Below are 24266 nucleotides of genomic sequence, written 5' to 3'. Positions count from 1 at the left end.
GAGTGGAATAGCCCCTGGAAGGCTCAGTGCCCTCATTCCTGCCTGAGAAGGGATAACATGACACCCTCTGAGCAGGAGACCCACCATGCTGGCTGTTTCCACACAGGAACCCTGCAGGATGCTGGGGTGCATTTCGGGAGCACTGCAAGAGCTTCCCAGTCAAGTGTGCCCGAGACTTGAGAGTGGGAGCTCTGTCCTGTGACAAGGTTGAGAAAACAAGTTAGTGGGTCAAAAGGTGGCATGGTATCTTCCTCCATATGTTACAAGAATCATGGAATTATGGGAATTCTTGCTGGAAATAATTTTTAGCCTGAAATGTTTGTGTCAGGTTTAGTAGTGTAGAAAATATGTGAAAATCAAGGCCCTGTGTGGCAGATACCCATTTGTGAATAATTACATGGCAGCAATGCTCGATTAACTTTTTTTTTTAGAGAAACAAAACATAAATTTGCAGAAACACAACCTTAGGACTGCAGTAAAAAAGTGAGTTACCTGAGAAATGTGAATCCTTACATTTGCCTATGTGACGAGAGGGGGGAATTGCTAAATACGGGTGTGGCAGCACAGCCAGATCTTAGGAAAGTAGTCATAAATGGAGAATGTTCTCAGCCCACCTTTTTTCCCCTTTCTTAAAAGTATATAAATTCTTTTACAGAATGGAACATTTTTGCAGCCTTGGAATTGCCATTTATTTCCCTGTAACTAAATTAGATGTACTTTTGCTTTTCTGAGTTAGCCTGTTTCATTTTCCGTGCTTTTAGGTGCTTTTTAGCTCTAATTTGTATTGTGTCCAGGTGCCACAGTTAGAGACGAATGGGTGGGGGAAGGAGAAACCCTTCATCAGTCCTGTCCCTGCACCCTTCTCGAGATGAAACTGTGGGGTCAGTGGCTTTTTACCAAGTCCTCCAACCTCCTTTTCAGATGGATGTCAAGTACCAGGGGGATACCTGGTGTCAGGTGAATGCCTTGCCATCCTTGCCAGGACTGTGGTGGAAATGAAACAGGGAAAAACAGTATGTGAAAAAGGGAGGAAAATGGAAAGACTGAAAATGAAGGGGTGAGAGGAGGAGGGCAGTGAGGAGGCAGTAAGGGCTCGTAGGACTTGGAAAGCTGGAGGCAAGCTGCTGTCAGACGATGCCACAGAAAGCCTTAACTTGTATTTTTAGGGACACTTGGGTTTATACTTTGCTGCAAATAATGGGTTCGGGGGAGGAGAAGAGAAATGACTGCTTTTCCTGCCACCTGCTCCACTAGGCTTTGTTTCACTTCTGTTTTCCTTTCTTGGTACCACAGCATTTGCAGAATGAGAGGTGTTGGCATCCTCCCACCCCATCGTTCCTGGGACTTGCCCCAGCACAGCAGAGCGTTTCCAGGTGGCACATGAGCCAGGGAACCATGTACCACCCATCTCCTGGAAATCTGCTTTATCCACTCAGTTGCTTAATAGCAACTTACTAAGTTGGTAACCTCTTGTCATCCAGGACCAGGTTTGCTATATGTTGGAAGATTTTCCCTAAGTGTTTGTATTTCAAGTGGCTCTGGGCTCGGAGCAGAAGAGCAAGGGCTGGGTAATCTAATCTGCATAAAATCATTCAGGAAAACAGGATGCTTATTTTGGAAGGACAGGTATATTTTTGACTTGTTCACTGAACTTTCAGAAGAGGAAATGGTTTGAGATTTCCTCAAAGGGATTTCAAGCTGTCCAGGAATTTCAGGGGAGACCAAGATCTGCTTTTCTGTTGTCACTTGGGGTGTTTTTCACTTCTTCTTTCTGCCTTGTATTTTCACAGAACTGGGACACGTTTGTGCTAAATCACAACATTGTGCATTACTGATAATTTTGGCAGGTTTTATAACTTCTAAAAGACTCTTCCCCCATCAGCATTTAAGACAGAGAATGACTCTCATTTATCATCAGCATAAGCCCTTTTGGGAGGGAAGGGACCATCGTTTCAGGGGACATTAATAGGCTGCTACAGATGGCATGTTCTGAGCAGGTATAAGGAGCTTTTCCCAGGCTGCAAGTGCTGCTGAAATCTCTCATTCTTAACAACTATCATCCACGACCACAAAACCCAACTTGCTGTCAGGGGACAGCTTAGCTTGGCCATCCATCATTCAGGTCACCTTAGTGGTGACTGATCTCCTTGCATGGTTTACATCTACAGCAAGGCAGTTTATCCCCTTTATATTTACATTTATCTTCAGGGTAAGTTTTATTTGCTGAGTTCCATTTCTTCCTGGTCCATCACATAAATGCTTTGAGAGCCAGCGAAGACAAGGAAAGATACTGCAACAGAAATTTATAGGAGTGCTTGTGTGTGAATAGGAACAAGATTTATTGAAACCTTTGGTTCTTCTTGATCTGGAAGGTACTGGGAACAGTAGCCTTCAGGGAATACTTCAGCTCAGCTCTTTCAGAGGCGGGTAGGAATTTTGAAATCTGGAGGAAGGAAACAAAATGTTAAAAGCTTAAAAAAAGAAGAATAGAAAAAAGAAAGAGACTTGTAGCACAGGTACCTAATCCAGTTCAGATATTTGTGTGAGAAGTTTTGATGATGGCTCATTCTTTTGTCTGAAATTACTCATCTTCCTCCTTTGTTTGAAGCACTGGAGGCTCATGGCTTGTAGGCAGCAAGGATGAGTTGTGGCTCTGCAGTCACCTCCTGTGCAGTGCTGGTGCTGCTGCCAGTGGCTTCTCAGTCACAGCACTTGCTCCTGGTGTCATGCCTCTAGAGGGTGATGACCTGAATGGAGACAAGTTGGGCACTGGCGGGGGAGCAAAAATGGTCTGTCGCATTTGTTGCCCCGCTGTGTAATCTTCTATTTTTGTATGACTGACTGAATGGCAGATGGACTTCAGGGGAGCAGGGATCTTCTCTGTCATGCCCTGAACAAAGGTTTTCTCCCTCAAGTCTCCAAGCATATCCAGAGGTTTAAGTTCATGGTCTTTGCTGTAAAAGGTGCCTTTGCTGTAAACATGCTCTGCTTCTCACAGTGCTGCTCCTGTCTGAGCAAATGCAGCCCTGGCATTTCATTATTCTCTGGGAGTCTCCCAGCTGCCTTCGCCCACCCAGGAGTCCCCCAGGTTCACCTCTTGCAGAAGCCGTGACTGTGAGGAGCACTAGGACATCCCTGCCTCACCTCAGCCCTTCACCTGCATCGTGGGATGAGAGGAAATGGCTTCAAGTTGCACCAGGGGAAGTGTAGATTGGCTATTAGGGAAAATTTCTTCACAGAAAGAGTTGTCAGGCACTGGAACAGGCTGCCTAAGGAAGCAGTTGAGTCACCACCCCTGGAGGGGTTTAAAAGATGAGTAGATGTGGCGCTTGGGGATGTGGTTTAGTGCTGGACTTGGCAGTGTAAGGTTTACAGTTGGACTCGTTGACCTTAAAGGTCTTTTCCAACCTAAACAATTCTGTGATTACTGAAACAACAACAACAACAAAAGAAGAGCCAAGCACATCTTATAGCTCCCTCTGGGAAATGTGATGTCTGTGGAAATATTAGAAACTAAATCCCAGGGTGATATTTCTGCAGCCAGTGTGTCCTGCTGAGCTACAGCTGTGGGAGGGATGAGAAATACCAGGCAATCTGACAAGTCAGTTTTCTGCTCCAAAGGCAAAGGGGCAGGTTACATTTATGATGGTATTTGTACAGAAAACCACATCTGTCCATGGGCTTTGGGTTATTTTTATGGGCATTAGAGAGGGGGTTGATCTTTTGCTCTCACAGTCTGCTCATTACCCCTCTGATGCTGGTCAGATAGTAGGTGATAGTAACTGAATTTTTTCTTTTATCCTTCGCATTTAAGGAAACCTTCCCCTGTTCTCTCATAAATGCTGGCAGCTCCCTGTGTGCTGATTGGAAACAGTCAGTGCTGCACTGGCAGAGCTGTCTGAGGCCAGGGTTGAAGCTGCAGAAGCCTGAGTCATTTCGTGGAGCAGATCAGCTTTTAATTACAATTTCTAGTGTGCTTTTTAAGCAGTCTTGTGGAAATGCTGTGTAGAAGCATTTGAATTAAAAATGTAAAGAAATTTTGTTGACTTTTTTTTTCTTAAGTCTCCTGGGAAAACAAAAGCCCTTTGTGGCAGAAAAAAAAAATTAAGAATTTATAGAGCACTGTTGTTTGAAGGTGCAAATCACGGCTCTGATGCGGGGTACGGGTGCGTGAGGAACAACTCCTGATATTCACTAACGTGTTTCTACACTTAGGCAAGGCTTTGGAGGCTTTTTGCAGTATAGCATCACCCACTGCATCATCTTTATGGGGTAACTGCAGTACTATTTTACCCCTTTTACTGGGGGATAACATCGAGCAGCAAAGAGCCCAGTCTCTCACCCAAGGTCGAGTGCACTTGGTGGGGATCCAGGAATAGCACCCAGCTGCTTGGCTCGGCCTTGGCCTCGCATCCCAGGAAATTGCCTCACGCCACACATCCCTGGCTGTGCTTTCCATCCTTTCTTGGAGTTTAAGACTCTGCAGCACACTTAAAAATCAGCATTAACTCAATCAAGGCTCTAATGTAAAGGAAATTCATGCACCCTGTTAAGTGTATACCAAAACTTACCCCTGGCTGTGGGGGTTTGAAGGAGTGGGCAAACTGACAGGTTGGGTTTATTTCCCTGGAAAAATGCAGGGAGGTTTTCCCCTGTTCTTACATGTTGGTGGCTTCTACAAACCACCTTTGCCCACTCTGTTACAGGTGACCAGTCCCTGAATACCAAGCAGCATGAGCAAACTGGTGTTTTGTCTGACGGCCAGCTCTTGCTGAGGGGAAAGACCTTGAATATGAAAGAGCTTTTTAATGTGAATCTGCCTGTAACCTACTGGTGACTTTTAGTGTTTAGCAAACATTGATCCTGCTGGGAAAGGGTTAAAAGCCTGCGGTGGCCTGGGGGGAGTGGCATGTTGTCCTGGCTGTAGGGAATGGGATTTCTGGGTGGCCTGAGCTGTCTTTAGGTAGGAGCAGGTCTGGAGTTATGCTTCTAAAGCTGTATCTTACCAATTTCTTTCTCTTAGTACAGCTGAAGTTGCAGGTTTGTGGTGTGACTCAGTGCAGTGCCTGGCCTTGGTTCCTTCCTGGCGTGCCTACAGCATGGCATAGTCCGTGTGGATTAGCTGTGGATGAGGTGCCACACTGAGCTTTTCAGATTTCCACTAAGATCTTTATCCAGTGGAATAAAAGGCCATCACCCCCTGCCCATACGTGTTCTCTCTGCAAAGCTGCAGGCAGCCTTCGTGAGCTGCCCACGTTCCTGCAGGCAGCTTTTTGGGCTGCTTTGAGAGCTTTTTTGTCTGCTTTGTTTCACTTTGCAAATAACAGTGAGTAAAATCCATAGCCTTCAGTCAGTTCCTTCAAACTGTACAGCATCGATTTGTGTCTGTACATGTTATTGCTCTCTGAGTAGGGCCCTTAATGGCTGGAGAGCCCTCCCGCATTGGTAACCACACCAGGCAGTGGCAGCAGTCCCGGAATTGCCAAACAGTGACGTGCTGTGCCAGTGCTGGGCTCGTCCCTCATGTCCCCAAGTGCTGAAGGTGGCAGGGACACTCGGTCCTTTCTGGCTTCCTCCCACTCATTCCTGAGCTGTACTGTTCCCATGTAATCCCTGGTACCAGCTTAACCTTCCTCTGCTTATCCCAAGTCCTCCTCCTCTTTTCTCTGCTTTCAAATTCCTGGCTAAAGCCTCTCTCTGCTGTGCTGCCTGTGGCAAGGCTGGATGGGGGTCACGCGTGGGGCTGGGGAGGCTCTTCTGGTTTGTGGGGTCTTTCAGGGCTCACTCCTTTCCTAGAGGAGCCCTTGCACCCCAGTTTCTCTGTTTTGTGGAGAAATGAGGACCAGTGAGGGGCCCTGGGTGTCCTGGGAGGAGGACCCTTTGCCATGCAAGGGCATCCCAATGGTGCCATCAGATCTGTTTGGCAGGGAAGGCAGGGAAAGGCAGTGACCTGGCTGCCTTACTGCTTCATACAAAAGCTTTGCCTTGCCAGTGCAACGGTAGGAAATTCCTGCTTGAGAGAGGAGACTGGGAAATGGAGAAGCTGTAAAAGCAGTGCAGTTTAATCTGCTGATCGACGCCGTTGATCCCAGCCCACAAGGCTGGCTTAGAGGGTGAGCCACAGAGGGGCTGTTCCGCAGCGGAGTCAAGAATCTCATCTTTATCCCAGACAAAGCAGCGAGTGCACGTGTGACAGATGTAAATCAAATACAAGGGTGAAGGGGGCCTGCATGTCATTTCTCAGCCTCCCTTTTCCATTAAACAATTCTAAAATTTTGCTACTCTGTACCTGACTTGCTTGAAACATCGGACAACGTGAAAGCTTTGATGTCTCCCTGTGCAGCCAAATTCGTATGCATATCACAGAGGATTGCTCTAGGCATGGCTGGGTCTTTTAAATCAGTAGAACACAGGCACTGCAAAACGTTTATTGACTCCTGACAGTAAGTGACTCAGGGTAGGATGGGATGGACAGTAAGTTGTCAAGGCTGCTCAGGGCAGACAAAAACCCTAGAGGCGACTCTGGATGAAAGGGAGTGTGATGTCCATCTGCCTTCAAGTATGTGAGGTTTGAAATTGATATTTGAGCTGACATGTATAGAGAAATGTGCAGTACAGGGTCTGCAGTTATCTTGAGCTACAAAGTCATTGGGATTAGGGGAGCACCTCTGCGCTCCACAGCACAAGATATGGGGTTATTCATGTCGTTCTTACACTCATTTTCCTCACGCTACGACCTCAGTCACCCAAGAGATATATGTGAGACTTTCTGGCAGCTGTGGTATTTTCTCCTAAGCCCCATAAAACGTAAGTACCTTTATCAGCTTGTTCTTGTTACTTCTACCACCCTGAGACAGGGACTTGGAGTCAGCTGGCAACTGATGAATGAGTGAAGCCTGAATGTATGAATTGGCTCAGGTGCCAGTCAGCCTTGCCACGTGGGCAGGAATCAAGGGGGTTAGATCTGTGTTGATCCAAGTGTTTGCAGGACTGGAAAGGCTCAAAGAGGGAGGCAGTGGAAGGGTTGTAAGGATGGTTTGCTTAGAAAGTGGTTCAAGGTGACTGGATATAAATCCTGGCTCATGGTGTATAGGTTCAGCCATTACCAGCATTGGGACTGGACCTCAGAAGTCCCCAAATTTCTACTGGATTTGGGGTGTTAGGGTTGGTGCACAAATGAACCCGGTGGGTTTGTGTTCAGGCTCCTTTCTGCAAGCAGGGAGTCGTGGAGCAGGTGACAGAGGTGAGAGCCCCATTTGATAACCCCTGCTGAGGTGTCCAGAGAGATCCATGGTGGGATCTCATCCTGAGTCATCGTGTCTGCAGAGAAACAGGGCCATGGGGGACGTGGGGCAGCATGGACAGCTGTGCTGTGCTGTGAGCTGAGCTAAGAGTCCTGCCCTGCAGGTATGTGGAGAAACACAGGGAATGGGAAAAATATGGCTGGGAGAGCAGGCTGGGCTGCTCAGTCAGCTGGGGTGATTCATGGGAACATGGGCACGGTTGGTTTGTACCATTGGCAAGTCAATGAAATGCAATGGAATCCCTTCATGAAAAGCCATTGACAGCCATAGAGTTAAATTTCTTGAATTAAATGGTCGGGAAAACACCACAAATATTGGGCTTTCCTTTGTACTCAGTGTTCCTTACACAGGGACAGAAAAAAAGCACAAAACCCTCAACCAGCTTTAGATAACAGATGCCTCTGTGTTACCTGGCTCCCCTGTTGCTGTCTCCTGCCACCAGTGCTGTCCATCCCTGCTGCCAGAGAAGATGCCAAGCACTCAGGTTCACAGAAGGTGGTTCTCCCTTGCTGTTGTTGGTTGAAAAATCACCATGCACTTTATGTGCCACCTCCAAAATTGAATCTTGCTACTATAAAACTAGACTCGAAGTCAAGCATATGGCACTGCAGAGGTGTTTCCAGAAACTGCATTTCCATCACTGTGTGTAGTGTTTTTTCCGTAAGGGCCATTTTTTAAACTCGGTTTGCAAGACAGTTACTGATCTGGGGAATGGCTTAAAGAGCAGGTGACACTTCAGATGTTGCAAAGCAATTGTTTATTGTGTGGCACAGATAAATGGGGTACCAAAAGCCTGAGGAGGCTGAGGGGTACCTGTGTCCATTAGTGTTCTGGGATGGATTGCCATGAGAGGCAGCCGCACACGTTTGCAGGCATTAAGCCCTGTCTGCCCTGCAGCAGGGAGCAGGTTAGGAACAATCTCTTTTGAACGAATTGTTTCTCTACAAGTACAGAAGAAATAGCAGCAGCTGCCAAAACACACAGTTTTGTAGAGACTGTGCTGGTGCCCCTGAGCTCTGGACACAGCAGCTCGTTCTCATACTGAGCTTTTGCTCTGAAGTCATGAGCAGCCCCAGTCATTACAGAGAAGCTCCCTGGTGCCCTGGGATGCCTGTTCCTGTGTCCTGTACAGAGCTAGCTTCACCTGTGATGGGAATTGGTGCTCTGAAGCTGCTGGGCTTATCCCAGAGTTTGGGTTTGAATGTTGAAGCTGATGTGGTTCTGGCCATGGGTAAAGCTGTCGTGCCCTGGGACCATGCAGAAATGCTTGGCTGTGGGCTGCAGACAGCAGGGGATCTGCGTGGCATTCTGCAGATGTGACAACTCCCTGCTGCAGTCCAGACCTGGCCATGTCTGTGATGGCCCCTGCCACACGTCAGGCAGCAGGGCTCTGGGGGGAAGGTGCCAGCTGTGGGATAGCCTGGCCCATTGGAGAAGGCTGGGTCTTTCTTGGGCCACCCTCGAGAGCCAGGCATCTCCCTTGAGAGTACTGGGTGGGCCAGGCAGCACCGTTGCCTCTACAGCTCAGTGCTTGCCACTGGGAGGAACAACCTGGTGCCTCTATCAGAGATGTGGCCTGTGTGAAAGGGTGCCTTGTGGGTCTCCTAAAGGCAGATTTAATTTTAGTTATGAATACTGCAGTGTTGAATAGGCAGCGACATGAAACAGAAGCACAGTGGGGGTGTTAAGGGCTGGTAATAACATGGCTGTCATGAACTAATGTTGTTGGGAACAGGCTGTGCTGCCTCTTCTTAGCTGTGAAAATGTGCACTTGCAGAGGAGCTGGGGCAAAAGGAGGACAGATCCTTGTGAGGGGAAGGAGCACCCCAAGGCCTGGCTGCTGCCCTCCTTGCCTGGGGGGCTGCAGGTGATGGGCTGCTCCCCTTGGCAGAGACCCATGGGGATTGCCCTGTGTTGGACCTGGGAATGCTGGGGCAGGGAGCAAAGCTCACAGAGGGCCTGGGGAGGCTGCATGGGGTTCAGTGGTAAATGGTGGCATCCCTTTCTTTCATCCCACTGATACTCTTTTGAATCCTGCTGCCTTCAGTGTGGGACCAACTCAGTGAATATTTTCCTAAACAGTGCTTGTCATTCTGGTTTTTATTATATATACATCACTCTTTGTCAGGAACATCTCTCGCTCCTTAGTCCTTTGGTGCCTCAGGTTTCCATAGGCTGCTCCTAAATCCCATTTGCAGTGTATTTGCTGTGTGTTGATGATCTCCAGCTCTCTCTGCTCCCTGCAGTGGTGCTCAACCCACTCCTCTTCCAGCCTAGACTTGCTCACGTTGAGGCTTTGACCTCCCTTTCCCAAAGCAACGTTTGTTCCTGGGCTCTGGGAAAGCCCTGACAGATGCAGAAACACCTTGAAATCTGCTCTGCTGCAAGGCAAGGTTTGCTATGACCATGATGAGCAGACCTTCAAAAGCTGCATCTTCAAACACTTGTGGGCAAAATCTGTCACAGTCCTTGGTGTGACCGTGGAGGAGATACACAGCCTGGCATGGCCAGTGTGCTGGTGCTGAATGGTGCCACAGAGAGGGGGGACAGGCTTTCTAACCAGTGTTTTTCCCTGGGTGGAAATCAGAAGTGGAGCAGGCCACATCTAGAGGAATCATCTCCAGAAGCTTTTGGAAGGATTCAGGCTCTCTGATGCTGATTTTGGACTACTTAAGGCAATGGTTTTATCCATGGAAGAGGGAAACCTGGTTCTTCCTGAGCTGGAGGGAGGAGTCTCCAGCCTCATTTGAACTACAAGAGGGATAGAGGATGGAATAAGTACAAGCACTGGCGTAAGGGATGTGTTTCCCTTATGTAGGGAATATAAGACTGTAGTCTTGCTCACCTATATACTGTAGTGCATGTTATTTCTGGAGATGAATAATATGCTAATTTAACAATTTAGCTTGTTAATCTAATAATCCTGCCTTCTTTACTTAACGTCAGAGCTATTGTGGAGCTGCATTAATGGAATTGCAGCTCTCTGAGCTGCAGGGTCCTGATCAGAGCTTGGATTGATACAGAGGACTGGAAACACTTCAGTCTGAAGGTCGGCTCTGGTGGGTCAGCACAGAGCATTAGCTTGGCCCTGTGCAATCAGAGGCTTCTGTGCTGGGAGCAGACTTAGGCTTTTCTAAAGGGAAGCTCTGGTTGTTCAGTCCAAACTGATGTATTAATAAAAAAGCCCAGCTGAGAACAAACAAGCAAGCAAAAAAAAATCCACTTTGTTTAGTTTATCTTTGAGTTTTCTGAATGTTTTTCAAGATTTTACTCTTCAAAAGCTTGGAAAAGATGACAGGTGTAAGGGGAGGAGTGAAATTTGTGTTTGTCCTGCTCAGGGAAGGTTGTCTGCTCTCCAGAAACAGCCCAAATGAAGGCAGCAGGGTGGGCAGAGGTGAAGATCGGTGCTCGAGTGAGCAACCAGTGTTCTGCAGGAGAGCTCAGGAGAGCAGAGGAGCAACCCTGGAGCCTCACCTGGCCACCAAGTGAGATGTCAAACACTGGATGCACCTTTTTTTGTTTTTCATAGGTTTGCCATTTCTGGTGTCAAAGCCTTGGAGTTTCAGGTGTGCCATGTTTATTGGAGGATGATGTTTACAGAGCGTCGAAGTGCGGGGGAACAGTCTGGGTGGTTTAAGTGGAATTTGCCCCAAGTCGAAAGGAACTGCAATAAGTCAGTCATGTCCTTTGGTGCCTTGAGGCAGTGGGATCACTTTGAAGCTTTGCAAAGCTGTTTTTAAACCCAGGAAATGATGGAGAGATGGAAGGGTGTGGAGGGAAGGAAGGACACTGCCATTGTGGTCACACTGCTTCTCTCAAAAAGCTCCCGCTGCAGTAAAGCAGAGAGATGGGGCTGAATTCCTGGGCAGGGTAAGGACTGGTCCCCAGGTGGTGTTCTGTGTCCCCACTGGCTTGAAATCTCACTCCCAGTACTGGAGTCAAGTGCAGGCAGCAACAATAAGGTTTGGCCCATGATTGCTCTGTTTTAATCAAAGAGATATGTTACTCTTTGTTAAAATAAACATTTTCCCCATCCTGTTTCATGACTCAATTTTTCTGATGCTGGCCTGCTATGCAGAGTATCCAATGTTTTAATTACCTTCTGAGATACATGGATTTATTTCAGATGTATTTGAAGAGATCTGTAAACCAAGTGCAAAGCTCGTGTATGTCATTTTTAGCCAGCTTGTTTTGGAGATTGCTGAATTTTCACACTAGAATAAGCCTATTTTTTACATCAATAAGTATTTTAGCCCCTCAGACTACTTGGAGAGGGGATTTTGGCACCCTCAAGATTGCTTTCAATGGGAAACCAAGTACATAAATGTGCCTATACTCTGTAAAAGCTGAGAACAAATCATGCCAGGTGCTATAAAATGGTCTAATGTACAGCAGGATAGCAGTTCAGATTCACGGCTCCTGTTGGAAGGCAAAGCTCCTTCTCCCAGGAAAAATTGGATGCAGTTTTCAGTGCATTAGTGCTAAAGTGCCTTCATGCTAAAAATCTTGGACCGAGTCCCTGGATTACCTTTAACTACAGGAAAACAAGGAACTGGCAGGACCTAGACCATAGACCTGTGTGAAGTTCTGGCTCATCCCAGGAGATCTTGGCTGCAGAAGGTCTTGAATGCTGAAACAGAGTCTGGAGGAGATGGGACTCACCAGTGAGCACCTTGAATGGTGCCTGTGCAGAAGTAGGGGCTGGGCAAAGAGTTTCTCATAGCACTTACCAAAAATTAACACAGAGAAGTGAGCTGGTGACTTCTAACCTGGTAAAATCTCCGGTGTCCTGTGCCATTCCTGTTGTAGGAGGAATATGCAGGATGTGGTGGTGCTGAGGATGTCTGATGGCTGGGTTTGGAGGCAGGAGTTGGACAGTAGAAAGGTTGGTTGTTGGGCTGCTGGCACCAGGCTCAGTATTTTAACTGCAACAGAAATGTAATGGAAGAAATTTACTTGGGAGGTTTCTCTGCTGCCAAAGTGGTAATATTTGGACTTCCATGAGAGTTTTTGTTGTTTGTCTCAGTTCACTGAGATTCTCTGTGAGACACAGCGTTCCTCAGTGGTGAGGGCTGGCGTTGTGGTCTGGTCCCAGCAGGGCTGTTCTTGTCGAAATTTCAGCAGGGCCTTGCAAGAGCACCCTGATCCCACTCATTTTAATATTTACATGCAGCATGAGTAAGGGCAGTGCAAAATGGTTGGATTATAAGTGTTTTGCTGTAAAGTATCAGACATACAACATGGTTACTCCCCTAAGTGCCTGCAGTGGGAATTTTGTATGCACAGGGTGTTGGAGGCTGCGTATCCAGGCTGGGAAGTGTAAGAGATGTTGCTCTGCCTGGCAGAAGGAAATGGGAGCTCTGCATTTCTCAAGAAAGTGACAATTCTGGTTGTGTCCCACTGGCTGCAGCAGGTGGTGGGCCACTTATTTTGTTGGATGAATAAAAGCCGACAGCACAAGTTAAGTATATATGACGGAATACATTTCTGGGTACAGAAATTGCAGATTTTGCTTAGAGGTGAAATCCGTGCTTGTGCTAGGAAAATTTTAAAAAGCAACAATCAATCATCCTCTTTCTGTCCTTAAAATGTGGACTTGAATTTTGGGCCAAGATATGAAGTTGTTGTCTAAAAAGGCTGATATTGAGGCCAGGGTTTATTTATTTAGTAAATATAATGCCTGATTGCATCAATTGATGTTTAAAAGCATTTACCAATGTTCTCTGGTCCGTTACACTTTATGGAGTGTGAGGACCACAACCTTTGAAGAAAAAAACTCGTGATGCTTGCTTCATTTGTAGAAATTAGTCTTAATACTTGACGTTATCAGGTTAGTGACAGTTGATATAACGTTTTGAGAGTAATTAGGAGCATGAATTTATGCTCAGGTGGATGTTTAATTAAAAATTGTGGCAGCTTTGAAGATCATGCTTGAATAATCCTGAGGCTGAAATGTGCGTTTGTACCCAAGTGAACCTTGACAGCAAATCTGGAGAGGGGGAAATGCTTTAGTAGCTCAGATTTCCTCCTGTAGGTTTTATGCCATCAGTGTCTGTAACAGTGCTGAATTCACGAAGAGCCAGAGGCAGAACCTGCTGTGGGACAAGAGCAGGGAGATGTTGGAGGATGTTTGTGTGTTCCAGGCCTCTAGGAGCTGTACCCCAGGTGGTGCTAGCAGTGCTCCTTCAAGCCATGCAGTGCTGACTGTGAACAGCCAACATGGGGGTGACCAAAGTCCTCCTGGAGAGCTCTTCCTTCCTCTCCTTGGGTTTCTGGAGGTTCACCCCACGTGAGTGGGGAGGGAGCGCTGGGAAAACCCATGGTTACATCCAAAGCAAAGGCGGTGTCGTGCAGGAGTTTGAGCCCTGCAGCAGGGTGGGGATGGTGGTGGGATGGTGGGATGTGGTGGAAGGTTGGGCTCAGGGAATGATCTCTTTCCCTTCTGTGAGAGCATCTGGAAGCAGCTCACCCCCAACAAACGGGAAAATCCTGAACAATAGGAGATCAAGAGGGTGAGAAGACAAAGTGTTACAGATTGCTGAGGAGCACATCTGCTCCTTTCCCACAGCAGACAGGTGACTAAAGGCAGGCAGGAGGTGAGGAGGGCGCATGGAGCAAGGGTGGCTCAATGATGGCTGTTCCCTGCCAGCTACCTTTGCTCCTGTCACCAAAAATACTGCTGGTGCTGTGGTCTGAAGGCTACGAGTGACTGTTTTACCCAGGAAAGGTCCCATCCTCCTGAGGGCTTTGCCTTCGGGCACCTTCTCCAGCATGTCCCTGGGGGCACCAAAATGGAGGACTTTTGAAAAAGTGGGGATTTTCTCTTGAACTTCAACACTTCTTGCCTGTTTTGACCCACATCTTTGGTGTCGAGGAGGCAGAGTTGAGCAGGGGAGCAGGAATAAGGCTCAGTCTTAGTGTGGTTTTTGAGTGGAGGGCACTGCTGTGGTGATGGTTTAAAGGAAAAATCCAAGTTTTTATGGGTGAAGGACGCGCAGGAGGTAAAAGCATCACAACAGAGGCTTTTTGGTGCTTTTCTTATCCTCATACCCCAATCCTCTTTTGTAGCTTTCTTAAAGCAGCACAGATTAACACTGGAAAACTTAACACTTGACATTAATTAATTCCCAATTTCAGCTTGCCTTGGCTTTGGCACAGGTGGCTCCACTGCCTGATCCAACTGGATACTTTGGAGAGACTGCAGAGGCATGGGTGCTTCTAATCTTGCTTCCAGGCTTTGGGCACAGGCACTGGAATCTGTGTGGCCAAGGTGCCAGAGGCGGCTGGTGGCTGACGCTGTGAGAGGGCTTTGCTGCTGCCGTGACGTCTTTTAATGGGTACAGGTTGGATGTTGATTTAATTCCTCTGTTATATTTCTCACTTCCAGTTCTCGGTGTCTTCCTTCAGCCTCTCTGTATACTTATTGCAAATTCAAGAACATCTGCAGTAGGGTAAAAATCCACTGGGTTTTCTAAACTATTTATGAAGGTTTCACAGCAAGTCTCAGTGCTGAGCAGTAGGTTGAATTAAAAGGGATGGTTGGCTAGTGAGGAGATGCCTGTTTTCCCTGGATGGCTTCGTCTGTCAGGGTGAAGCTCTACAATCCATCGTCATGAACAAACTATAGAACAAAAAGCCTTTGCTACAGTATCCCAGGGTGAACACTTACTGGTTCTACTCTGCCTGATTTTTGCGTGACTAAGTGCCCCTCATGGCTTACATTAACATATGTTTCCGAATGGTTTATTTTGTTTTGGTAAATGTTTACACGATATTAAATTCTTACCATTGTCTGTAAATATTTGGGAGGTGTGCAAGGAGGCAGCAGATTCCTGGGAGAGGGATGCTGTGGACACATAGGGATCCATTTCTCCTTGGCTGGTACTGAGGGAAGCAGCAGCACTTCACCACGGCAAGGCTGGGGCATTTCCTTAAAATATAAAATGAGGTGGTGATGCATCAGATGAAGGCAGGTATAACTCCTAAATCCATGGTTTGAAATGCCCCAGCTTGCTTCCTCCTCCTCCTCCTCCTCCAGTTCACAGGAGATGGGGCGTGCCATGGTCCAAGTGTTTACCCTGCTGGTGCTCTGTGGGCTTTAATTAAAGTGTCAGTACATGTGGGGACTTCCTGGGCAAGCCAGCAAGGATGAATTTAGGAAGAGGAGGATTTGTTTCTGCAGATCATGCTGTCTAAATAGATGGTGTCTAGCGACGTGCCCCTCCTTCCCGACAGCCGCATCCAGGGGATGCTTCAGCCGCTGCCCGGGGCTGCTGGGCTGTGCTCGGTTCTGTTCCTTTTTATGTTGCACATATTTTAAAATAAAGCTCTTTTTCCGCTGTTAGAACATGCAGTTGCTCAGGACATATAAATTGTGTTAATAAATGAGCGAGGCGCCCTGGTGGGTGAATTGGCTTCCTGGTGAAGTCATAAATTTGGAGAGGATGATGCTGCCTTGCTCCACAGCCGGCGCGTGGGTTTGCTTCCTAGCGCCGTGCCTGGAAACCTGAGGGACCAGGCAGAGGTTCCCATGTCTGGTAATTTAGGGTTCTTGAGCTGAGATGGTGTGAAAGACCATCTCCAGCCTGCAGGAGGGCTGGGAGACCTGACACAAACCCCAGCTCATCGTGTACGCTGGTGTGGAGGCAGGAGAAGCCTGCAATTTAGGAAAAGCTTCTATTTTTCCCTGTTTGTACCATGCTGCAGCTTGACCCCTCTCCACCTCTGCTCCTGGTTGTGTCCTTGCTGTGTTAATTACCAATGCTGCAGGGCAGGAGCTGCCATTCTCTCTGTGTCTTCATATCTCACATGATGGGGCCTAGGGCAGCTCCCACGGTAAATAGGGATGGAAGCTGGGAAGTAGGGGTGCTTACCTTTGCCTGCCAGCTCTCCTGTTTGGATCAGCACTTGCTGGCTTTCCTGGAGGAAAAGCATATTTTCCTCAGACTGCCTGGTTTGGAAGCAGAGCACATGTCCTCCAGCTGGGGGTGGGAATGATTTGATATGAACAATCTGGATATGATGTTGGGTGATTCGTTTCGCGGGAATGGAGGAAAGGCTGGGAATTGCTTTGCTTGATAGCAGTTGTGTTGGTTTTAAGACCTCATAAATAATTGGAGCTCTTTTATATTTTCACCATCTCTCCCAGGCATTTTCCCATTAGGATTAATGTAGTCGAGCACTGTGCAACAAACAGTTCATTGCAGTGGTTTGCTGATTTTTTCAGTTGCTGAAAATTTAAAAAACCTCTCTAGCCTGCTAACCAAGGCTTTCAGAAAATGAATAAATTACTGGTCAGAGTGAATATGGTACCCTGCAGGCCAGGGGTCCCGGTGTGTCCCCAGGTCCATGAGAGCTGGGATGGGACACAAGTGGACTGAAGGCAGTGTGGGTATCCCAGCCAGCACATTCCCATCAGCTCAGCTCCAGCAGCCCATTATAGCCGAGTCATGCTCTGTGCTCAGGAGAGGCCCTGAGCTGGTTTTTGTGCATGGCTGAGCATTAAAGGGTATTTCCAGCACTTGTTTGCCAGGAAAATACAGCACTGAAGGCCCTGTACTAATTAATTGTAATGGCAGGAGAAAAGGGAGGGAATTGCTTTCCCATCATAGCTGCTGTGAAGATGCTCTTGAAAAAGCAACAAATAATGTGTGGATGCTGCCAGGGCGAGGAGATTGTTTAAGGATGTTGTTCACTGCGAGAAAAACACTGTCACTGAGCAAAACCAAACAAACTTCTCCCTTTTATTTTGCAGGGTCGTCATGTTAAAACAGGCCAGCTTGCTGCTATTAAGGTTATGGACGTCACCGGGGTAATGTATCCTCCTCCTCCTGCATCCTTAAATTACAGATAAGGGGAGAAAGGGGAAGGGGTGTGATAATGTGTGGGGGTGGGTGGAAAACTGATGTTCCTGGGAAGTAAATTGCCTTTGTCTTAATGTGATATGTGCCATTAAGAGGTTTTAGTTTTAATAAATACTTTAGAAAAAAATAAATCTGAAAGAGATTTGGAGACTGAGTACTTTCACGCTGAAACAAAGCAACATCCAGTTCCAGCAGTGGCTCTTTTAAATGCCTTAATAAATTCTGAAGAAAATCATAGAATTTGGGTTTGGAAGGGACCTTAAAAATCCAGTTCCAACCCCCTGCCATGGGCAGGGACACCTTCCACTATCCCAGGTTGCTCCAAGCCTCGTCCAACCTGGCCTTGGACACTTCCAGGGATGGGGCAGCCACAGCTCCTCTGGGCAATCTGTGCCAGGGCCTCGCCACCCTCACAGGGAAGAATTTCTTGCCAATATTCCATTTAACCCTGCCCCCTGTCAGTTTGAAGCCATTCCCCCTTGTCCTGTTGCACATGACCTTGTCAAAAGTAGCAACAGGATTGTGTATTCATAACTCATTTTTGTTTCTCTGCATCCATGATTTTCACTGAAGAGCTTTTGTTCACCAAAACTATGTTGCAATTATTGTCATGAATAACTTCACAAGGCAAGTTGAATAATTCCTGTGCATCCTACTGATAAAGAGGAAAAAAACCACACCACCCTGGTCTCAAAGGTGGCTCTTTTGAAACTTCTGTCAGAATGAGAGAACCAAGAATTTACCAATTATTAAATGAATAACAAAATTGAGGGTAAGACTAGTTTCACCACTTCCCAGTTGCCACAAAAGAAAAACTGAGTTGCTATGATCCCTAAAACCCTAAACAGATCCATTTAGGAGTGGCATGAAGATGCTTTTTCTTCAATAATTTTTTTCTAAGTGCAGTACTACCCCTGCCAAAGTTCCTGCACTGGAAACAATGCCAGGCTTGGGAGTAAGAATGTGGTATTTTGTGTTTTGGTTTTTTTTTTGTTGTTGGTTTTTTTTTTTTTAACTGGAATAACACATATCAAAATTAGGACTTGATCACAATCTACCCACCTTAATTTTTGAGTTAATGTTTTAAATTAGCTTTCAGGAGCTCAGCACATACAGAAAAGACTCTCTGTGAAAGCAGTCAGCTGGCCTTGGGAATCTGTTTCGAAATACCTTAGATGCTGTGGTGTGGTATTAATATCTATGGGACCTTCATCCAGGTTATTTTTGGTGCTAACAGGTGAAATGATGTGTGGAAATAAGTCTGTAAATGTGAATGAGATTTGTTCCTGTTTACTTGCAGTATCTACAAGTGCCATTTATCTCGTTCCCGTGGGAAGCAGGCTCTAAGGGAATAGGCAGACCCACCAAGCATAAACCCATGACATAAATAGCAGTGAAATTCCCATGGGATGAAGTCTGATGTTAGAATGAATTTTAGCTGAGAAATCAAAATATTACTCTGAGGCCAAACACAGGCTTAAATTTGAATCCTCACTTAATTCAGTGGTTTGAAAACACCATTGCTTCCAAGGAAAGATATTGGAGGAAAGTACCTGAAATCTGATCCCGACCAGTAATAATTTCATACACATCTTAAAGTAGATGTCCCTGATCTAAAACTTCTCCTTGGCAAAGCTGGCCCTCATTTCTGAATGTGGAAGGTGTAAATCAGGTATTTGTCATGGGATGTGGTTTTTGGATATTTAATTATTTTCCCCTTAGGTTGCTTTTAGGCAGGGAAGGCATGTTCAGGGCAGGACCAGGCTCGGGCAGGATGGGCAGTGACCACGGTGCTGGCAGTGCAAACCTGTGCCATGGTGTGCCAGTTTAGACAAATTTGGAGGGAAATACCCTCTGATAGAAGGCAGGTTACAACCAGCCCTCCCCTACCAGGTTCGGGAAAAAAGAAATTTTCCTCGGAGGAAAGTGAAAGAGATAGAAAACTATTTATTTAACAAACACACAGGAAAAGTGTAATAACACTAAATAATGAAACCTCTCGCTGTGGAGAGAAACCTGGGAAGATTTCAGAGTCCTTCTGTAGGTGTGGTCTCTCTCCTCCTCCTCAGAGTTGGGTGGGTGTGGGCCCACCTCCGGGGCCTCGGTGCAAAATTTTCCCGATGTGTTCTGATGTTCAAACAGTCCGGAAGAGAAGAAGGGAAAAGCCAAAGTCCCAGAAAACCAAAGTTCAACTCTCGGTCTTCCTCCGGAGAAGAGGAGCTGAAAGCTGGCTGTAAAGCAAGAAGGGTGCTTCCTCTGCTCTTGCTGCTGCAGCAGGAGACGAGTGTGTGTCTGTGTCCTTGAACAACCATTTTTGAAAAGTTCACTTGGTTTTTTCCTCTCCCCCCTCTCAGGCTCAGTTTAAGGGCACAGAAAGGCACAGAATTAATTTCCGGGTATAGAACAGCAATAGGGGATACAACATCATAAAGTCACCCCAAGACACATGGTGAGGGCTGCTTGTGCCTCATAGCTCGTGGTGCTGGAGGCACTTCCAGAGCCATGTCTTCCAGCCACTGCAGGAATGGTCCTGGGTATTGCTTCTGGAGGAGTTTCTAAAGCTGGTCCCTGCATTGTGCCTACAGCCATGCTTGGCACCTGATCCAGGCTCAGTGCAAAGGCTGCTGCTGAAAACCCAAACTCACTCCTTCACCTCCTCCTCACACACAATTTCAGTGCTTCATTTGATCCTGACCTTCCATCCCACCTGTTTTTCCAGGATATCTCTGTTGACAGCGTGTCTTTCAGAAGTCAGCAGAGAACAGACTTAGTGTGGCCATCTGCAACTTTTGGAGGGTAAAGCCCAGGCTGGATGGGACTCTGAGCAACCTGGTCTAGTGGAAGGTGTCCCTGCCCATAGTGGGGAGGTGGAACTAGGTGATCTTCAAGGTCTCTTCCAACCCAAACCATGGTGATTCTGTGTTCACTGAGCTCCCAGAGCAGCGTCTCATCCTGACCACGTGCCTTACACTAAATCCGGACAGGCTCCTGACAAGGACGCTTTGTTTAACTCATCCCCACTCTTGCTAATTGTCTGTTAGGGAAGATTGCAGAATAGAGGCCCTCAAATTACGGCACTTCATCAGTTTGGGCAGCTGCTATCTCTGAATTAAGAGTTCAGATTTGTTTTTGAGGGGCTGGTCCTGCTGTGTGCTGCATGACCTACTTCCAGCAATGGATGCAACAGAATTGATTGATGGAGGCAAAGTGTAGCAGCAAAGCCTGGCCTGTGGCTTTTGTTGGGTTTGGGATTGGAGTATTTGCAGCAGTTTGCTGTGATGGTTCCATTTTCTTCCCTTCCTCACTGGATTTGCTGGGGATGATTGATCTCAGTAGGCCTGCTTGGAGCAGGAGCCTGGGCCAGAGCCCCTGAGCCTGGCCATGCAGACACGTCCTCAGGTGCCATCCACAGCTCTGATGCTTTGGAGGTGTTTTCCCCCCATTTTGAGTTCTTCAACTTGAAGACAGAGTTAAAATAAAACTGTAGACCAAGTATCCCTCTGCCTTCCCTTCATTTTTTCCTGGAGAGCCAGGAATGAATTGAGGGATGACTGAAAAGCTGGCTGGGTGCTCAGAGAGCTGGAGGGATTTTGTGCTGAGTGCTGCTCCTTGCTCCCGGCACTTTGAGCATCCAGCTGCTTTTTAGTTGTTGCAAAGGGCTTCAATTAAAAAAATCACCTCTGTGGCCTGATAAACTTCATGTTACATTCCTTGGTTTCCTGGACAGATGAAAACGAGCAAAGTTGTGTTGACTTGAAGAAAAGAGGCGATAAAGGTTCTTCTAGAATAGTCCCCTGGTTTTCTTTGTAATGTTTGAGTCTGTTCCTCCTCCTCTTTTGTGCTTATACCCTCTGTGTTCTTACCAAAAATAAAACTGGAGGTTGTTTATGCAAGATCCATCCAGATATTTCTTGTACTTGTTCCTCCTATCTTCACCTTTGCTGTTCTTCCCTGAATGGAGGAGCGTAGTCACTAAATCACTTCCCATGGTATTTTGGGAAGAAAGACGTGTTTCTGTCCATGTTGTGTGACACCTGGTCAGGGGGCACTGCTCCTCGAGAAGAGCTGCTCCTGCAGCTGTGCTGCTCTGTGGGTGTCTTGTCCTTTGCCCATCTGAAAAACTGAGGTCAAGAGAGGCAGGTGAGGGACACGAGGGGAATAAAGGAGGATAAAGAGCAAACAGCCCTTCTTGGTCCTTTATAATAAAGCTCACTGACATCAAGGTGCTAAGTGCTGCCTGTGGAAATACAGCGGGCTGGAATTCGGTCAGCTTAAAATAAAACCAGGGCACGTCTGATGGGTCTGAAAACAAAGAGGTGGGATATCAAAACAGGAATTGGTGTGGCTCCTCTGCCTCAGCTGCTTCAGCTAATGCCACTTTGCAGATGGGACAGAGAGGGGCTGGGACAGCCCATGGGAATGGTACTTGTCACCAGGACTGAGTTAGTCTGATGGAGTTTGTGGACAGGCAGCACCTGCCTGCTCCCAATGTGGTGCCACCCCACCACCAGCAACTCCTGATTTCTCCAGAGGTCTTGTGCTCCTTCCATGGTGGGCAGGAGTGATGTGCCAGAGGGCTGGGAGCACCGGAGCACTTCTGCCATGCAGTGGTTTCTAAAAGAACACCTTGGACCTCTGGTGTGTCTGTGAGGGTGTGTGATGCATCACTGGGGTAATGCAGGTATGGTTGAGCTTCACAGCAACATTAGACTCCAGTCCAGCTCTCAGGCTCCCAGGATCTGCTGCAAAGTGGCTGTAAAAAATGGTGCAAAAAAGCTGTGAGAGTTTGGTCAGGAATGGGGTGCTTGGAGGTTCACCCACATACAAAGACAACTCGGACCCTGTGAAGTGCCATCTCCTAATGCCTTTGGGTTTGTTTTTCTTTTCTTTACACCTCATCCCAGGATGAAGAGGAAGAGATCAAACAAGAAATTAACATGCTGAAGAAGTATTCTCACCACCGAAATATTGCTACGTATTATGGTGCTTTTATTAAAAAGAACCCACCAGGAATGGATGATCAGCTCTGGGTAAGTTGCTTTCTTCTCTTTAAAATAACTGGGATTTGACACAGATTATTTACTCTGAATTGTCCTCTTACCAGCACCCAACTTACACAAAACCCCTTATTTTGCATCCATCTTTTTCAAAGTTACGCCTTTGAGCAGGCTTTTGCTGCACTGCAAAACATTTCTCCATTTTGCCATAAAATCTTCGCAGGCTGATTGTAAACCCATTTTTATTCTTTGTTACAATATTCAGATGAAAATCATTCCATCCTCTGGCAGTTGGAGGGAGCCGGGAGCTTTGCTGGGAAGATGGAAGCTGAGGGGGGATGCTGTGTGGTTCCTGGCAGCTGTTGGTGCTGCCCCCTGTGCTTCGTGTTTCATGGAGCCTGTGCAGGCAGATAAAGAGGAGGGGAACAGTGAGGAGAGGTCAGGGAAGTCTGTGGCTGGTCAGCCACTTCGGTGGAGACGCCTGACGTTGCTGAAGGGCACCAAGCTGCTTTGTGTCTCCGTAAATCCTCAGCTGCCTCCTCCCGCTGCTTCCCTTGTCAGGGCCTTCTCGGGTATTAATTCAGCATTCCCAGAGCAGGGAGGATGGAGTTTAAATCCGCTCTATCCTTGGGGAGAGACAGAGCATCAGAGCCCACTCCCTTTGGCAGCAGCTGGTGCTCAGGGGCCGGGCAGGGCAGTGACACCACAGATCAGGGCTCTGGCCGTTGCTGTAAATTTAATTAAAGTTGTGCTGTGTTCTGAGCTTGGCTGTGCTGGTTGGAGTCTCTGGAGCAGCAGCCTGCAGTGCCCGTGGCCATCAGAGCAGCAGCGTAGGACCCTGCTTTCCTTAGAGCTCCATTGAAGAGAAGGCTACGTTGGAATTATCATCAGTACAATGACCTGGGTGTTGTCCTGTGGTCAAAAAAGTCTTTATTTCCTCACAGTCCTGTAAATCCAGTCAGTTCTGCCTTAGCCATGTGTGGTTTCCAAAGCTTTTCTGTGCCCGAGCAAGGTTGCTACAGCATAAATTTTCAGGAGTAACAAATATCCATGGTTCACCTGGGAGACCATGGAGGTGCTGAAGAGCAGCAGCACCCTTTTCCCTGTAGTTTCTGTACTACATAGGCTTTATTTTAGCAAAACATTTAGTGACTTCAGTTGTTTGCCCTTGCAACCACATGCCAGAGCATCCAGTGGGAAGTGGAGGGATTCAGAGGACATTCCCCCCAGGAGAAAACTGGAATTAATGGACTTCTGTGCTTTTTTGTTCCCCAAGACTTTCTGGTACACTGAATTATTGGGAAGGGTTTGGGGGCTTGGACTCCAGGAGCGTTCCTAGCCTGGGTGTTCAGGGTATTTTTTGGTGGGAACTCGTAAAAAACATGTTCTTTGCAGCTGGCCTGGGATTCAGTGAGGCGAAAGCTGTCAGGCTGAGAAATGCTTTTTCATCCCAAGAAATTCCATTTGGCTTTGACTGGTTTATAGGTTTTTTTTTTTTAATTTTAACTGAAATATTAAAACAACCCACAATGTTCCTCCTTGTGCTGCAGGAGTGTCTGGAGGGGAAAAAACCCCACCAGCTGTGTGCCAAGTCCCCCAGTAATGAGAGGAGCCTTCCCTGGTGCTGGCCTCTGCTCAGTGGCTTTACACTGGTTGGGTCTGGGGTTTGTGTGCTCTGGCCAGGCCAAGAGGGTTTGGTTTGGTTTGGTTTCTTTCCTCCAGCTCCGGTGCAAAGGGCTCTTGGCATACACAAGTGTTAGTAAAAGAACAGCCCAAACTTTCAAAAAGAAAAGCTCACTAGAGAACTCCTTGGATTAAGAGGCATGGCATGAAGAGCAATGGTGTGGAGCTGTGTCAGGGGAGGGTTGGGTTGGATATCAGGAAAAGGTTCTTCCCTCAGAGGGTGGTCAGGCACTGAACAGGCTCCCCAGGGAAGTGGTCACAGCACCAAGCCTGCCAGAATTCAGGAAGTGTTTGAAGAAAGCTCTCGGGCACAGGGTGGGATTCTGGAGGTTTTCCTGTGCAGGACCAGGAGCTGGACTCAATGATCCTTATGGGATCCCTTCCAACTCATGAAACTCTAGGATTCTTCCATCAATCCC

The 24266-nt window shown here is 47.2% G+C and overlaps 1 protein-coding gene across 9 annotated transcripts in view; it reads left to right on the top strand.

The window, feature by feature from the left end:
- Positions 1 to 24266, top strand: part of TNIK (TRAF2 and NCK interacting kinase) — a 125135-nt gene that overhangs the window by 35012 nt on the left and 65857 nt on the right. For all 9 annotated transcript variants that reach the window (XM_017726871.1, XM_017726874.1, XM_008644462.2 and 6 more), the window contains exons 2-3: positions 17059 to 17115; positions 22072 to 22197. In XM_017726871.1, the coding sequence (XP_017582360.1) occupies positions 17101 to 17115; positions 22072 to 22197 (141 nt within the window). In that variant the 5' untranslated portion in view covers positions 17059 to 17100. The remainder of the gene's footprint in view (positions 1 to 17058; positions 17116 to 22071; positions 22198 to 24266) is intronic.

The sequence above is a fragment of the Corvus brachyrhynchos genome, unplaced genomic scaffold, assembly GCF_000691975.1.
Source record: "Corvus brachyrhynchos isolate BGI_N302 unplaced genomic scaffold, ASM69197v1 scaffold162, whole genome shotgun sequence".
Taxonomy (NCBI): Eukaryota; Metazoa; Chordata; class Aves; order Passeriformes; family Corvidae; genus Corvus; species Corvus brachyrhynchos.
Note: the sequence above shows the minus strand (reverse complement) of the source record. Positions and strands in the feature narration are given on the sequence as shown.